Source organism: Camelus ferus, chromosome 8, assembly GCF_009834535.1.
Source record: "Camelus ferus isolate YT-003-E chromosome 8, BCGSAC_Cfer_1.0, whole genome shotgun sequence".
NCBI lineage: Eukaryota > Metazoa > Chordata > Mammalia > Artiodactyla > Camelidae > Camelus > Camelus ferus.
The window spans coordinates 10,887,330-10,904,920 of record NC_045703.1 but is presented as its reverse complement, the minus strand read 5'-3'; the positions used below and the strand labels follow the sequence as shown (position 1 = coordinate 10,904,920).

The 17,591-nt window shown below is 37.2% G+C and overlaps 1 protein-coding gene across 5 annotated transcripts in view; it reads left to right on the top strand.

Annotated features, from left to right (window-relative positions):
- Nucleotides 1-17,591, top strand: part of ADGRB3 (adhesion G protein-coupled receptor B3) — a 685,483-nt gene that overhangs the window by 383,070 nt on the left and 284,822 nt on the right. For all 5 annotated transcript variants that reach the window (XM_032484465.1, XM_032484463.1, XM_032484464.1 and 2 more), the window contains 2 exons: nt 4,082-4,184; nt 16,347-16,390. In XM_032484465.1, coding sequence (XP_032340356.1) covers nt 4,082-4,184; nt 16,347-16,390 — 147 coding nt within the window. The remainder of the gene's footprint in view (nt 1-4,081; nt 4,185-16,346; nt 16,391-17,591) is intronic.

Genomic DNA, 17,591 nt, shown 5'->3' with positions numbered 1-17,591 from the left:
AGTTTCTTAGTTTAAGAGTGTTTTTTGTGCCTCACCTGTGAGCTATCCTGAAGAATGCTCTGTAACCACTTGAGAAGAATCTATGCTGTTGATGGAGTGCTCTGTTTATGTCTGTTAGGTTCAACCGATCTAAAGTGTTGTTCAAGTTCTCTGTTTCTTTATGGATCTACTATCTTGTTGATCATTATTAAAGTGGGATATTGTGTTGATATCTTTTGCTATCATTACATTACTGTCTATTTCTCCTTTCAGTTCTGTCAGCGTTTGCTTCATGTATTTGAGTGCTCTGCTGTTAGGTACATACATATTTATAATTGTTTTATCTTCCTGGTGAATTGACCCTTTTACCATTATTTAGTGACCTTCTTTGTATTTTATTACAGTTTTTGACTTAAAGTCTGTTTTGTCCGATACAAATACGTCTATCCTTGCTCTCTTTTGGTTACCATTGGCATGGAATATCATCTTAAATCTTTCACTTTCAGCCTGTGTAAGCTCCTATATCTAAAGTGAGTCTCTTGTAAACAGCTGTATTGCATTTATAATCACTTGTTTACTCTCTTTAAGATATGGTTCATGTGCTCTAAGCACCTTCAGCCTTTGTAAAAATTGTTAAGAATAATTTGAGCCTTCTTTGAAGAAAGAACTCTACGCATTTTTAAGTGTTTTAGAAACTGAGTGGCACAAATCTCCAAGAGAAGAAAGAACTTCATTATTTTAGTTATGAAATCCACTAGGCTATAATATTTGCTTTTCTAGCAGGGAATGCAAATGTGAACCCAGCCAGGAAGCATTAGTAGATCACAAAGCCTGACATGGCACACAAGGAGCCAGCTATTCACTTATGCAAATTAGAATAAATTGATAGAATAAATTAAAGAAATTGTGTACACTGTCCATTTTTTAAAAAGGGAGCAATTGCATAATGTAAATTTGCTTATTTTTCCTTTATTAAATAGTTTAATACTGTGATAGTGACATCACATTTTAAATCAACTTGGTCAAAAGTTTGATAATCTCTGCTTAGTATGTGTTATTTAATAAGACATTCAAATATATGTTAGCACTGAAATGTGCCACGTTTAATGCAAACGAGGATGTATACTGGCTACAAATCTTGCCCTCATTGAACTATAATCTTATGGAAGGTGCTGTGTAGAGAGAAGTATGTGTTAGTAATGCAGGGTGGGGGGCCACTCACATAAATGTTATAAGAATATCCATCTGCATAAATATAGTGACATAATCTCTTCCCCAATGTGTTCTAAATGAGTCAACGCACACTTGCATGTGCACACACACACACACACACACACACATACACAAACACACTTAGCAAAAGCTATAAGGCAGGCTCCGCCCTCTTGGGACCTTCTTCAGCAGGCCGATTAAGTAGCTAACAAATCTGGCAAAGAGTAAATGCCCTGTGGAAGGTTGCTTATCTTAAGTTATTTCGCTTTCCACAGCCCAGTTTCCTAGGGCTAAAATCTCCATAGGCCAAAACACACAAAGAGAAAGTCATAAGTACCTTGACAAAATTATAAATTCCTGTTTGGAATACCCACGTCTATATTCTCCAGTAAATTACCCTCTTAGGCAACTTTTAAAATAATGCAACATATCTGTTGTATAATATCAAATTTAACTAGCATGTATTATAATTTCAGTTTATAAGTTAGCATTTGGTTTTATTTCTAGCAGGGAAATGACATTATAAACAGGGCCAGAATAAAGGGGCAGATTGAATTTGGGTGATGTGTAAATATTTTTGTTTCAGGTCACCAACCAGAATTCAAACATATTCAGGCTAATCTGAAAAAGGAGCTTGTGTCTGTGTCCTAGGATTGTTCTCTGGGAGAAATCTCCATAATTTTTTTTTTTTTTTTTTTTTTTTTTTTTGGTGGTAACAGATGGATATTCTCCCCAACCTCAATTTAAATATAGCTTGTCATTCTCTGGGAATCCTGTCAGATCTGTGAATGTAGTTAATCACCCAGCATCACCTCACAGTTAATTCCATATATTCTCACTTGATCCCCTGATCACTTCTACTCATACAGAAACAGGGAAGTCTAAGTTTGCAAAGGGAGCTTGGCATTTAGAGCTTACTTCCATATCCTTCTCAATGCACTTTACCTTCAGTTGACTCATTTAGTATAAAATGAAATAAACAACAGTTAACTGGCTTTCTCTGTTTGCAACCACCTTCCTGCTAAGAATATAAAAACAAATTTATACTATATTTTTTTTTACTGTTTTGCTGTTAGACTGGATGCCATGAGGCTTCCTAAATACTCAAGAATTTGTTATTTGGCATACTAAATATATATGAGAAGTGGGTTAAAAAATGTTTTCCCTCTCAAAATGTTTGTAGTTCCTCTGCTACTAAGTATTCCTCCAAGTGTGGCACAAGTTGGCTTTTTTTCTAGTGAAATCTGTGGAAAAGATCATCTCATTAGAGATAATGTTTTCCCAAAGAATGTGAGGTTCAGCATTATTCTATATTAGAATTATACAACTTTGATGATACAACCATTTTAGAAAACCGTGTGGCAGTGACTTATAAAATTAAACCACAAGCAAGCAATTCCACTCATAGTTATTTACTCAAGATATACAAAAATATATGTCCACTCACAGAGAATGTACACCAGTTATTCATAATAGCAAAATATGAAGAGCTACTAAAAATCATAAAAGCTAAAAATCAGAAGTCCTAGAGGTTGCTAACTGAACTGATGAATAGATCACAAATTGTGGTATATCCATGTCATGAAATACTGCTCATCTATGAAAAGGATGAATCTCAAAAACAGTACACTAAGTGAATTAAGTCCAACACACAAAAGTCTATGTATTGTATGAATTCTATTTAAATGAAACTCAAGAAAGGCACAATTCTGGGAACAGCATGTCCATGGTTTCCTGGGGCCGTGGTGGGGAGGGCATCAAGTGTAGAGGGGCTCATGGAAACTATGGAAGGTTGTCTGTCTGGATTTGGTGGTGCTGGCATGGTAGCATACAATTACCAAAAGCATTAAACTGCCCATGTAAAGTTGGTGAATTTTATTATCTATAAATAACACCTTGAACAACAAAAAAGAGAAAAAAAATTAAATGATTTTGTCTTGATACCAGTTATGAACTCCTCAAAACATTACATGCTCTGTGTAAGAACAGATGGTTTATTTCAAATCAAAGAGGAAGGATGAAAAAATATATTTATATGTATGTATTTCTTCAAATAGTTGAAGTCCAATAAAATCTTTAAGTCTTATGTAATAGACATATAGCATTTTATATGTGTTGGGTGAAAACCTATATATGCAAAAAACAGTTGGTTCATTTTATATGTTTATATTTAGAGATGATTTTTTGTAGCTTGTGAATATAATTATATTTAAAATTTCTTTGAGTAAACTGTACTGGTAAAATCTTTCAAAATGCAAATATGGTCCTTACATTGAGTGCGTTGCGATAAAGAAGTGGCTGGTAGATCTTTATTGTTGAGATGAGTCAGCAATTAGCAATAGCATTTATTGACATTTACATCCTGTTGGTTTTCACTCTTTGCCACATTACCAATCACTAATCTTGATGAATTTTGAGATAGTCTAAAAAACCCTAGGACAGCACTTTGCAAGAACAATATTTGGTCTCCTAGAGAACAGAACTGTTAGGGCCACCTTGAGGTAAATCAATTATATTCATTTAAATATTGCCTGAAGGTTTGAATTCACGGTCCATCTATCTCAGCAGATTTAAGAATCAGATTTAAGTAATGGAAAGCTCGTCAGCTCTACTGTTTTTTCATCTGTCCTCCATCTGAAGTGGTAACCATCAGCAGTAGCTTTCCCCCAAAGTTTCTGGTCCAGATGGGGTGTATTTACAACAAAAAAATCAACCATATCTTTCCATGAATAGCACTTCAGTATCATGCTTTAAATCTATTTGCCAAATGTTTCAATGTCTTTGCTTAGGATACCTTTATTTAAAATGTCATCCCAACATGTACTGAGTGGTAGGAATTAATATTCGTCATCAATCCTTTCTCCTTCTAATCATAATTATTCTGTTTCAGAAATTATACTGTCGTTAATTCCAAAATCATCGTGGTCACGATAAGGCCTGAACCCAAAACAACGGATTCGTTCCTGGAGATAGAACTAGCTCATTTGGCTAACGTAAGTATCGTCTACTTGGCATTGAGTTGCTTATAGAATTTACTTGTCAGAAAAGGTTAACAATTATCCTTTCAACGGATAAGACCAGAGCATACTACTTACACTCTTGAGAGTTGCAAATGAATTGATTTGTTATGGAGGTATGTATTACATAGAAACGAAGTGACCTGTTATCCTATGCTTTTGTTCATGATAGAATTCTCTTCAATTTCTCCAATATAATAGTTAACAAATTGTTTACCAGTGTGCACGTCTTTATTAGGCTCTGAGAGAGGCAGTGGGGGAGACCCAGATGCATGAACCAGTCTCCCCACGTGGTAGGGAAGACTGCTATGGAAACACATAGACTGAAGATGCACACAACACAAAGGGAGTGATGTCCTAGAGGGTATCCCGGGGTGGGAACAGGGTGGAGCAGCATTTTAAAGCACTGCGTCCAGGATCAGAGGAGGCTCCTTGTAACAACCTGGGTGCTCCTGTGGTCCAAGTCCAAATCTTCCATCCAAAATAGCAAGCACCCTTTCTTAAATCCAACCAACTGCAATGGAAATTTTTCACACCTTGTTCACGCCTTCTGTAGAAATTTAAAATACCTACATATCTTTTGTAGGTTCACCTTAAATGCCTAAATCAATAGTTGAAGGGACAAAGAAGGTGATTCCTAAGAAAGTTAGGCTTTTTTAATTATGCTTTTACATTTCCTTTGTTAAAGTAGGACTGTTTCAGTGTGTTGCATAGACATAGTTTTTTTTTTTTTTATTCCTTGCAAAGTTTCTGTGAACTTGACCTTTGTGTACAGTTAATGAAAGCACAAAGTGATTGTCATTTTCCCAAACTGGTATACTCAGTGAATGACATAATGGGATTTATTCTCACATCCTTTACCTTACAAAACCTGTGCATTTTTCAGTATTTTATAATTTCTGATTTTTAAAAAACTCAGCTTCGTTTGTAAAAAATAACAATCACCTTTCCTGCAAACCACTTTTTGCCAAGATGTCCAGTCTTCCTAGATTATGTAATGAAAATCTCGAATCTCTCAGCAATAACTTTTAAACGTCACAATTGATACTTAAACTATTAGGTCTTTTCCCCTTCTGCCAAAATGTGACCATGGTGGTTCTAACTAACTTGGACAGTGTGTTTTATTTCTATAATATCTACCTCCTCATACCTCATAATGGCCCTGATCTCGTCACTGCACTGAAAACTGGGAGATACTTTTAGCATTGCTTTTGAGTAAGGAACTTATTTCTTTGTATGTTCAACATGTATTATAAAAATATTTATTGACTTATTTGTTTATTTATATTATTTATCCTGGTAATGTCTATCCAGTTATAAGCACTGTGAAAAATAGTAAAAGATATTAATTCCCTGAATTGCTTTCTGAAAAAAAAAATTGCAGAATGTATATCCTATCTCTTATGGAGGAAACACTTTGGTAAATGAACATTCACAAAACTTTCCTAAGTCAAGATAGAATCAATATTGATTGATGTTAATTAAATAGCATTTTTCCCATAAGTTGAAGAAAGAGTAACCTTAAAAATAGTGTTGATTAAAAAAATAGTGTTGATAAAACAGTCACATTAATTCAATTCCATAGAACAATTTGAAATGAACAGATTTAAGCTTTGAATCAAACTTTCTGGGGGCATATTTTGTCAGCAGAATTACAAAGAAGAAAAACCAGGTACAAAAAAGATTGTTTTCTACACATGAGAGCCAGAGTATATGATCAGTAAATTTTATGAAGCACCAACTAGGTGCTGGAGTGGCAGTCAAAGTCAGAATATAGAAATGAAGTGTGTGGATATAGCTCAGTGGCAGAGCACATGCTTAGCATGCACAAGGTCCTGGGTTCAATCCCCAGGACCTCCATTAGATTAAATAAATAAATAAATAAATAAATCTAATTACCTCCCCCCAAAACAAAACAAAAACACCAACCGATAAATAAATATTTTAAAAAAGAATATAAGAATGCTGAGATTATCACAAGGCACTTAGAGTTAATTCTTTCAGTATTTTGAGTGAGTTGACCAGATTCCCAGAACAATACTACCCCATGCTGGAAGGCTCAGATTTAAGAGAATTTAAGAATTTAAGACAAATCTGTTTCACAAAGGAGCTGAGGGGAAAGAGGAATAAGAAGAAAAGTTTACTCCGGAGATGAAAATGCCCCAAGGGTTTCCCACCTATGGCCTGCGTCATGTCACCTGCAGACCCCGACTGTGCCTGTGTTCGGGGGCCCCCGGGACTCCCAGCCACATGGTGGAGGTGCTCTGGGCGACTCCAACCTTCATTTCTTCCCTCCATGTCATGGTTTATTGAGTATCTTGTAAAGTACATTCTATATACTGACTTTAGTTTATTTTTTTTTGAAGAGATAATCAAAAGAGCCTCTGCTGAAATAAAATAGTCTTTGCTAAAATGTGAAGAAAACACATATCTTAAACATGAAAATTAAAAGAGATTAGTACAAGCTGAAATTTCATTGTAACTATCTAGATATTGATATATATGACCATTGGTCTCACCTTCAAAACTGAGCTATTTCAGATATGTTATGTTGCTAATATTAAGATTTTCTACCTTCTCCTATTTTCTTATAGCAGATGTATCTGCTGCATTTCCCTAAGCTCAGAAAAGAATAATGACTTGCAAATTATATCTGTTGCATGTACCATGTGCAAAAAAATGCAGAAGGGGAATTAATAGTTATAATGAGTCTAGGGAAAAGCCCGTTAACATTTTCTAAATGAAATGTGTTCTTTTAAAAAGCTTTTTAGCAAATAGCATTTAAAGTGTGTTAAATATAATCAGGCCCTTGGGAACTGGTAGGAATAGGTAATAGAATGTGGAATCTTGAAATTCCAAATTGTTTTTAGCGAAGCCCTGTGTGGTTTTAACCAGTTCATAAGTCACTAAAGAGTAAAATACTGTTCTTAGTTCAGTTGTCTAGGTTTATGGCTTAATGTTATAATCTGTAGAGTCAGGGTTGTGCTTGGGCATGAGCAATTTTTGACTTATTGGAAATATCAAAATTCTTTTCTCAGAAAAAGAAGGTTTCTTCAGTCTGACATTCATGCTTATTAATAGTTAGACTCCATAAAGCACAAATGTTAGTGTGAAATGCAAAAGTTAGTAATTTTATTGAAAGTAATTATTGAGATCTAAACAAGTGCAGTAGAATGGATCTGTGTGTACAGACACACCCCCACGGGCACACGTGAACGCACCTGTACACATCTGCCCTTAGGATGCCTTGGTCCTGACAGATCTGAGCCTACTGTGAATTTCCAAGATACATAACATCCTTATCTTTAAAGATGAGTTAGAAGAATAAGAAAATGCATGTATTTCAGTTGTCTCATGCTCTATCAACTTTGCAAGCCTGAAAATGCATTTTTTTTTCCAAATTAAAAATCTTAATGTAGTTCCATTTCTGGGGGAAGGGCAGAGGGACTACTCCAGCCTGCAGCCTCTGCTGTCTGTTCCTGCCCCCCCCCCTTTTTTTTTTTTTCTTCCTTCCTCTGAGCAACAGGTCTAGGTAGGGTGAACCTGCTGTTTTTCAGGACTGAGAAGAATCCACCAGGTTCATTTGTGGTTCTCAAACTGGTCATGTTCACAAACAATTGCATGGGAATATGGGCTTGTGTGTCACCATATCAGCTTGCATTCGCTTGCATATAACAGGATCAGGCTAACAAATTAAGGAGTTTGTTATATGTATATAAACTAAAATTAACCATGAGCCGTGGCCTTTGTAAGTCATAGTGGAAGAAAACAATGGAAGACTGTGATGAATGTGAGCTTTATCATTAGAGAAGCATGAGCAACAATGAAGAGAGATTCCAAATTCATCAGTGGATATTTTCATGAATAGCAAAGGCTGATAATAGCCCAAAGAATTAAAAAAAAAAATCACTTGGCAAAGCTTAAAGAAGCCCAGCCTATGCATCTATAATTTCTACAAGGTGGCGTTTGTATCCCTTTATTTTTTAAATTACTTTTCTACCCTAGCTTTTGTCTTTTTTGGAAGAGATTTCTGATGTTTTGCCTGCTTAAAGCTCTTGGTAACTTTTATGGAAGAGTCTTGAAATGCTAACTAGACAAGTGGATTGATGGTTCTGCCAACAGCTGAACTTGATATAGAAATTATTCTCTAGCTATAGTTTGTTGTTTTGGTTATTTCCTAAATTCCTAAACTTGAGTAAGCATCCTTCCCACTTACATTTCAAATTCAGTTTATTTTTGTTCATAATATATAACTGATATTCTTCAAAAAGATTTTAGATTAATTATGCTATCATTGGAGCAGGGGTCAGTGAACATTTTCTGTTGAGTCAGACATTTTAGACATATAAGCCGTAGTCATCTTTGTCACAGCTACTCAGCTCTGATATCGTAGTGTGAAAGCAACCCCAGGCAATATATATACAAATGGATGTGGCTCTGTTACAACAAAATTTGATTTACAAAAGTAGGTGGCAAGCCAGATTTGCCCCTGGACTATATAGGTTGTCACCCTTGTATAGTCAAGAGAATATGCCCCCCGCCAAAGATGCCCACCTCCTAACTCCTATGACCTGTGAATACATTATGTTACATGTCAAAGAGAGTTTGCAGTGATTAAGGAAAAGGACATTGAGATGGGGAAACTGTCCTGGATTATGCAAGTAGGTTTAATTTAATCCCGTGAGCCATTAGGAGTGGAGAGCCTTTGCCGGCTGTGGTTAGAGAGATGCAATGAGATGCAGTGTAAGAAAGACTCAAGCTACCATTGCTGACTTTGAAGAAGAAGGAAGAGGACCACAGGCCAAGGACTGTGGGCAGCCTCTGAAGCCTGAAAACAACCCCTGGTTTCCAAGCAGGAAGGAAATGTGGATCTCAGTCCTGCAACCACAAGGATCTGAATTCTGCTGAAACCTGAATGAGCCTGGATATGGATTCATCCCCAAATCCTCTAGAAAAGAATGCAATCCTGCCAACATTCTGATTTCAGCCTTCTGAATCTCTTGAGCAGAAACCCAGCTATGATCACCAGATTCCTGACACACAGCAACTGTGAAATGATAAATCTGTGTTGTTCTCTGCTACTAAGTTTCTCATAATTTATTACAGCAGCAATAGGAAGCTAATAATCCTGCATTGGAGCATTGCATAATTAATTTTTTGATTATGAAAATAATATGCATGCATACATTACTAGTGCCGTTTTGAGTCAGATAAACTCTAATGCTGATAATTTATTAGTCAGTGAAAGTCAGTTAGCAAACTAGAAATTACATTTTGCCCTGCTGATTACCATGCCGGCACGTTAAGAATCGAATGAAAGGAGTCACCAGTGAGCATGGCCATCGCAAAGTGGTGCTGGGATAGTAGGGACAGTTGGAGGATGCCAGGGGCAACTCTGACATTTGTAGATATGTTGTGCTCTTTAAGCAATTTAGAAAAACCTCTCTGCCAGCAGCCAACGGGCTGGAACAGTGCAAGATAACCCTGCCGGCCCTTGCCTCTGTTACAACCCCATAAAAGCATTGTTAGGACACATCGTATATCCTCTTGGATGTGAAAGGATGTGCGTTAAGCTGTGTGCTGTATCTGCATGGAACCTACTTATTTAAGTATTTGTTTATTAAAATGGTTTGCCATTTCGACTCATGGGAAGTGCTTGGAGAGATTTTGCCCATAGATAACCCATCTGTTGGATGAGAGGTGAGTCAGACTCCTGTGTGGCCACTGTTGGAAACTGAGTCAACCACATACGGAGAAGGCACTCTAAGACATGTATGAGAAGGCAATGATTTTCTCTGAAGGATGCATATATAATAATTCCTGATAGTGGTCCTACTTTTTGCTGCTTCCCACATACCAGAAAGTATTCATCAGGAAATCATGCACATTCAGTGATTACTGACATGCACCAGAAATTAAAGAAGCAAGCTCTCATCACCTCCACAAAAACGGCATCATCTAGTTGATGTGAGCGACTGAGCAACCAGACAGCAGACGCGGAGTTAGATACGTGCCCTCTCCTTGTGCTCTAACTGAGCAGCTCTGAGTCCTGGAGATGGCCTCTGCCAGTTGCATGGACATGACTGGCACTGACAGAAGCGTGTTCTGCACTTCTCACTTCAGTGACCTCTCTACCGCTCTGCTTTAGCTAAAGACAACTCTTTCTTTTCCATCTTGATTTGACTGGTTCTCCGTGTGATGTTTTCTATAGAACTTATGCAAGTCCATTAAAAAAATCCCATGTCTCCATCTTCTTTTAAGTGAGAACACAGTATTCCATTTTCAATGAAGCTCTTTAGGCTTCAGGTGTATATCAGTCACGCCATCAAAAGATGAGAGTCAGACCCAGATTTTGCTCTTTCTAAGTATCATTTTAACATGCTAAAGTACTCTCATAACCTTGAGAAGAGGCATGGAGAACATTCAATGGACTGTCTCCTACTGTTGAGTTTCATATGATACGGTATCTTTTCAGCTGCATCATCCCCTTGGGTGGCATATTTCACTTCCAGGGACCATGAAGATGTTTATACGTTAAAAGACATAATCCAAAAAGGGTTCTCTCTTACTGACCAGGTTTAGTGACCCATCATAGATTGGACTGTGGAAAAATTTACACCTACTAAAATCTTACTTCCCCTAGAGTGCATTCCTGAGCTTTTAAAAATATGTCTTTTCTCAAGTAGTATTAGAATTATAAGTAGAATATAAATTAGTCTTTCATGGGTCAGGTCATGTATTTTGGAAATGTTCTTAGGGTATTCCCCAAATCTGTGCAGTGGTATAGTAACTACAGTTAACTTCAGTGGGGAAAGAAAAGGAGGCTAAACTTAGCAAAATCCAGGTCTTTTTAATGTAATGCCTTTATGACTAAAATTTTGAAAATAAAGAGAGGCTTTTTAGTGTCAGATGAAGTCTGTCTCCAGTCCACGTTCAGAAACTCAATGTGCAATTCACTGGAAGACGTGACAGAAGGACTCGTGCTGGCACCTCTGACCCAGGGCACTGGAAAGTGTTGACAGCATTATGATGAAGTCACCGACCTTCTCTGTGTCCTTAGATGCTTTGTCTATGTGCTGGCTTTGCCTCTGTAGACAAGAGGATATTTTTGTTTCAAGAGGACCACGAAAATTACAAGGAAGTTAAGAGATTTCCAGATTAGGAATTTATGTTGGCATCTGAGCAGTAAACATTAGAAAATTTCAGGAACAATGAAGCAACCATGTTATTTCTGTTGTGCGTCCATGCCTCTACAAATGTGGTGTAGATAAAAATTATAAGGAGTGGAGGGAGCAGATGTTAGCATGCATATTCTTAAATTAAGCCCCAGTCTCAGAACCCATGCAGGAATCTACATTTTTAACAAGCATCCCTGTTGATTCTGGAGGATGACCAGAGAAAACACTTTGAAAACATGAAGATAACAAGACTGTAAATAAGATAGCATGTGAATTGAATTGAATTCAGAACTTAAAAACACCGAGGAAAAATTAAAAACCTTGGTCATCATTAATTTTTATTGTGACTTTTATCTTTTCTGTAACCGATTTCCTTCAGATATTTGTTCAAATATTGTCCTATTGGTGAAATCTTCTTAATATACAAAATTACAGTCTACCACTTCCCAGTCTTTCCTACTTACTGTGATTTACTTTTCATCATAACACATATTAGCACTTAACATGTTATATATTTACTTGTTTATGTTTTGTGTCTCTCTCCCTGCCCCCTTCATTACATTAAGTCTATGAGACAAGGCTTTTGTTTTTTTCAGTGCTGTATCCCCAGTTCCTCCAAGAGCGTCTTGAATGTCATAGGTGTTTGCTAAGTGGTTTTTCATACATGAATCAATTTGCTTTGACCATCTTCCTGGTTCCCTCTTCTGACTTCTTCACTTTGTGAGAGTGATTTACCGTAGTGAAATGTATTGAAAATATTCCATAGTTGGAGGAGGGGGTGGGTATGACTTGGAAGAGAGTTAAAAAAAAAAAGAATTCATTTATAAATGTTTTTCCAGAATCATTGAGAACTAGGGCTTAGAAAAGTGGCCTGAATTCCCTATTTTACAAACAAGAAAACAGAAAAATTATACAAAACAAAGGGAAACAGAGAACCACCTGTAGAAATACATGGGCAAAGCCAGCAGTGTATTATAATGCTAAGAAGATATACAGACAGTCCCCAGTTTACAGTGGTTCGACAACAATTTTTTGACGTTATGATGGTGGGAAAGTGATATAAATTCAGTAGAAACCGTACTCAGAATTTGGAATTCTGATTTTTTTTCCTGGGCTAGTGATATGGGTAGGATGCTGCCTCATGATGCTGCGCAGCGGCCGGGACCCACAGCTCCTAGACAGCCACCCACCCACCAGGGTATACAGTTGATTCACTTTTAGCCATTCTCGACCCAGACAGCCGTTCTGTCATTCACTTTCAGTACAGTATTCAAGAAGTTACACAAGGTACTCAACACCGTCTTATAAGACAGGCTTTGTGCTAGATGGTTTTGCCCAATTGTTGGCTAATGCAAGTGTTCTGAGCACATTTAAGGTAGGCGAGGCTAAGTTACCATGTTCAGAAGGTTAAGTGTATTAAGTGCATTCTTGACTTACAGTATTTTCAGTCTGTGATGGGTTTATCAGAATGTAGCACCATCGTTAAGTCAAGGAAGATCTGTGTTGGTTTGCTTGATGTTGAGACAGAGGAAATATCAAAGACTATTAAAGACACTAAAAGCGGTGCCTGGAACATCTGTGGTAGTAAGGAAATTTGGGTCATGGTATATTTTTTAATTGCTTAAAAGTGAGTGAGTAGAAATGTCTAACTCAAGTTCCACTGTGCTATTTTGAATGGAGTCAAGAGACAAGGTTTTTTTTTTTAATATGTTTTTGGTGTTTTCTGGCCAGAAATGTGTTTTTCAAGAATAGTATATTCTTTCCCAAACTTTTCAAATACGTTCAATTTTAATATTTTATGTGTCAATTATACTGACAGCTCTATAAATTAATCTTCTTTTGCCCATCTGTCTAACTGATCTGACAATTTTTGTTTTCTTAGTTTGATGCACTTCTATAAGTCACCTCATAGCTTGCCTGTTTCCCTTTTGTTTCTGTCATTCCATTTTGTTCCAGCTCTGTCGGGCTCACCATTTCCTGTTATTGATTGTCTGTAAATTCCTTATAACAGATCTCGCAGTAGAGGGCCTTTGAGAAAAGTATCTGAAAATTGTAACAAGTATTTTACAAGCGATTTCTTAGCAGAACCTTTTGGCCAGTTGTTTTTTGTTTTCCATGTTGAGATTTCATTCATCACTGGTTTTGGCTTTGTTTACCATCTCTGATTCTTATTCCCTGACTGGTCTATCCAGGTATTGAGAGTCCTCTAATTTGCTCACTCTGCTTATTTTTATAGACTTGGAATGTTTAAATACTTGATCTCAGCTCATAGGCTAACCTACTAGTGACTGCACTAGAATGAATATTCACAGAGGAGTGCCTGTCTTTTGCGTAGGTCCAAGAATGTATAGTGAAACACAGGATTGAGTGGGGCATTCTGGAACTTAGAATAATTTTCATGTGGATTGTTTCTAAGTTTTCCCAAGAACAGAAAGAGAGAGAAACCTGAGATCTAAGAGGTGAGGGGTGAGGGAGGCAGTGGGTGAAACTGAGTGTTGACAGAGGCATGGCATAAGAATAGAAGAAGCATTTCTCGTCTTCTTACCTTTAACTGAAAGTAGAAATTAGTTTCTTTAGGAGGGGTAGAAAGGAAAAGGATGTGTAAACAATTAAGATCAGATCATTTCTTTTCTAATATTATTTTCTTTCTTGTAACTTGTTAAGGACTCTAATTGTGAAGTATCGATCTTATAATCAGTATCCTGTGCTGGTTTGTATAGAGATTTAACTCAGTCTAACTTGGACATTACGAAAGAAGCGAGCTAGATGTAGTGGATGTGTGATCTCAAGTTCGTCACCTGCACTTACTGTCTATATCCATGACGTATGTACTCCCATGCCCTTCATTGTCATCTTCTAAGGTTAATTTACTTTCTAGAAAGTGCACTGAGCTCTTCTGAGCAGAACCTTAGATAAATGTAGCATAACTTTATGATACAACATTGTGGCCAGGCTGAGGGTTTCTTAGGAAGTCACAAGCTGTATGAAAATGGCAGGTAAAACCTGACAGCGTCTCCTTGGACAGAGAAAGAAACCAACTGGAAACTCCATTCCCCTCCCCATCTCTTGAGTAGCCATATCTATGCCTCTTGTAAGATCCAAATAGGGACCCACTTCTGTGTAACTTGTTCTCACACAGGCCCTGATGCTCTGTCCAGCATTTGTCCCTTACACAGTAAGTTTTGACTGGTGACTTCTATGTGGGCATGCCTCTTTGTTGTTATAGGAACATTCCGTATGTGAGTTCCTCGTCAACTTCTGTAAGACTATAACCTAATTCAGGGCGGGGAAAGTTTTTATGCTCTAAGAGCATAGTTTATAAGTGTGAGTGTTTGATAAGAAGTAGGAGACCTTAGAGATACGGTCTTTGAGGAATTTTGGAGAATGGTAATGGTGCTGAATTATAAGAACTAGCCAAATGTCCCAATTAAAATGAGTAATAAACAAATTAGAGGCTGATTTCACAAATTTTAGAATAGTGAGTTTAATTTTAATTTCTAGGGGAATTCTAGAATAGACCCAGTGACCAGCACTTATAAAGGTGATGTTTCACAAAAAATTTTTCCTAGACTTCTAAAGATGTTGCTTTGCCAGATACACCCCAGTGATTATCTACTTGTAAACAAGACTGAGGGCTGGTTCACAGCTGGCCGTTGCTGAGGGAGCATGTCCACCTGTGGGAAGAAGCTCGTAGCCTGTTTCAGGACTGTGGTTTTCACCTGCCTTGGCCTGTTCACCATCTGTACGAATGACTTGGTTTGATGAAGGCGTAGATATCATGTTTGTTTTTTAATCCTGTAATGAGACAAAGTTTGGAAGCAAGAGTGAGTGGGTGGGATGTCCCATCAGGATTCAAAAAGCTCTTGAGCGACTTTGATGTGTAATTATACTTGTCAAGCTCAGGAGAAGGCTACCAAAGTATCCCCTACACTGTTAGCTTGCAGTATGAGGAATATGGTATCTACATTGGAGAGCAATAGTTCTGCTTTGTCCTGGACACATGTGGATGGTTTCCCTAAACACGCTTTAAAGTGTGTGCTCCAGGAGATGAGTGATGTGGAGGATGAGAGAATTTGAAACCAACAGAGGATGCTTAACAGAAAAGAGAAGACTGTTCAGGGGTGGGGAAGGATCTGTAGGTAACTAAAAACACCACAGAGAGGAAGAATTATTAGGTTAGCTTCAAAGGGAAAAATAAGGGCCAATGAATGTGACAGAAAAACAGAAAGAAAAACGTTCCAACAATGAGTCCTCTTCAAAACAGAAGGTACTTGGCTGGAAAATCCAATGTGGAAAACTCATGTGTCATCCTGAAGGCCACTGTGAACGCTCAACACAGAATTATTGAACTGAATAAAAATTTAGCATGTTTTTCTCATAGTTTTGTTAGACATGATTCTGTAGAATATTTCAGTGGTCTACTGATTAAGACAATATTGCAAGTCAACAAACTCTCTGGAAATGGCCGATTAATGCCACCATGTCTTGTCTCTGGGAAGCTGCAGGCCTGGAGGTTGAAGAGCAGATTGTGTGGTAGTGATTATATATGTGCTTAATACAAACTTTTTCACCGTGATTTAAATTGTGTAAACGCATTGGTCTTCTTAAAGGAAATCATCTGGCAATTAACATTTTAGAGAAAAAAAATGAAATCCAAATTATCAAAATATGGACCTTGTCGTGTATGAGAGCTTTACTTTCAATTAAAAAAAAACTAAATGCGGGCTATGGCATTTGGAATAAATGTGAAATTTTCATGAATAGAATTTCACAAAAGGGGCCATCAAATCTCTGAGAAAGGACGTGCCAATTTTTTATGCAAAAAACACAGGTAGGATCTTTAAAGTATCTTCTACAAGATAAGAAATCTGCCATTCTGTGTGCATTTCACATAATCCTTTAGTTTTTTTTTTAATGTATGTACTCAAGACACATTTATTCTTTCTCTCCTTATTTGCAGGGCACTTTGAACCCCTATTGTGTGTTATGGGATGACTCAAAAACGTAAGTGACAGATGTTTTCTTACATTACTTTGGACTAAATATTCAAAGCACATTAAGTTATTTCAGCTGCCTTCTAGTCAAAAGGCAGATGATAAGTTAGTGGGATGTGAGTCACACTGGGAAAAGAAACAGTCCCCTTCCTGAATCTGCAGGACAGCATGATGAATGTGTTTGTGTGATAACGCCATCAGGTCGCATCCCAAGATAAGCTTGCGTTACCTAGTGTGCAAGGCACATTGCGATGTGAATTCCATGAGGAGTTTTTGAAAAGCTCTAATATTTTACAATTATAGAAGTTCAAATGCTATTTCAACATTTTGCCCTAGTCATTTGACTTAGCATTGCAGAACAGAATAGCAATCTCTGTGGTCATTTAGCTGATGCATCATCTGACATGACCTTGAATCTATTGTCAGAGTAATGCAAAACGTATACGGCCCTTCCGAATTGTTTGGTTGCAAAAACACTGAGTGGCATTTAATTTTCTTATTCATATATTTTATGAATTCATGAAGACGAAAGAAAATAATTGCAATAAAGAAGGACAAACAATTCTTCCACGTATTCCTTTGTTTGTACAAGTAATTGCAATGTATCTGGTCAAAATCATCTTAATCTCACTGGTAATTCTATGAGGTTTTGAGGTCTCAAAGAAGAGAAAAATCCATGATTAAGTCTTCATTAGACTCCTATTCTTTAAATACTTCTGTGGATTTATTCCACTGTAGTAGTTGGATTATACAGTCTTGGTTTGTTTTGTTTCGTTTTGCATGGAGATTGGATAAATGTTACGAAGTCCCCAAAGCTAATACCACCATGTGTGATGCTGTCATTGGGTTCTTTGTATTCTATGATTTTCCCCAGTTTTCTTCACCCCACATCTGATCTACAGCTAAGGTCTTACAGTCTTACTTGTCTCTCAACAGTAGTCATTGGAGAGTCTAGAGGAGGGACATTCTTAGACTTTCTAGGTAAAGAGCAAACCTACTGGCATTGGGCTAATTCTTCGGATACTGATGTAATTTAAATTACAGTATTTATGTGGGTGAAAAAAATCAATGATACTAAATTTTTTTTTTTTTTTGCTATGGATTCTCATACTCTAGAGATCCTCTTCTCCTAGAAACCTTAATGCCTAAAGGAGAACCCCAGCTTCCCGTAGTGACAACATGAGCTAGATCGTCTCACTGACATCATACTT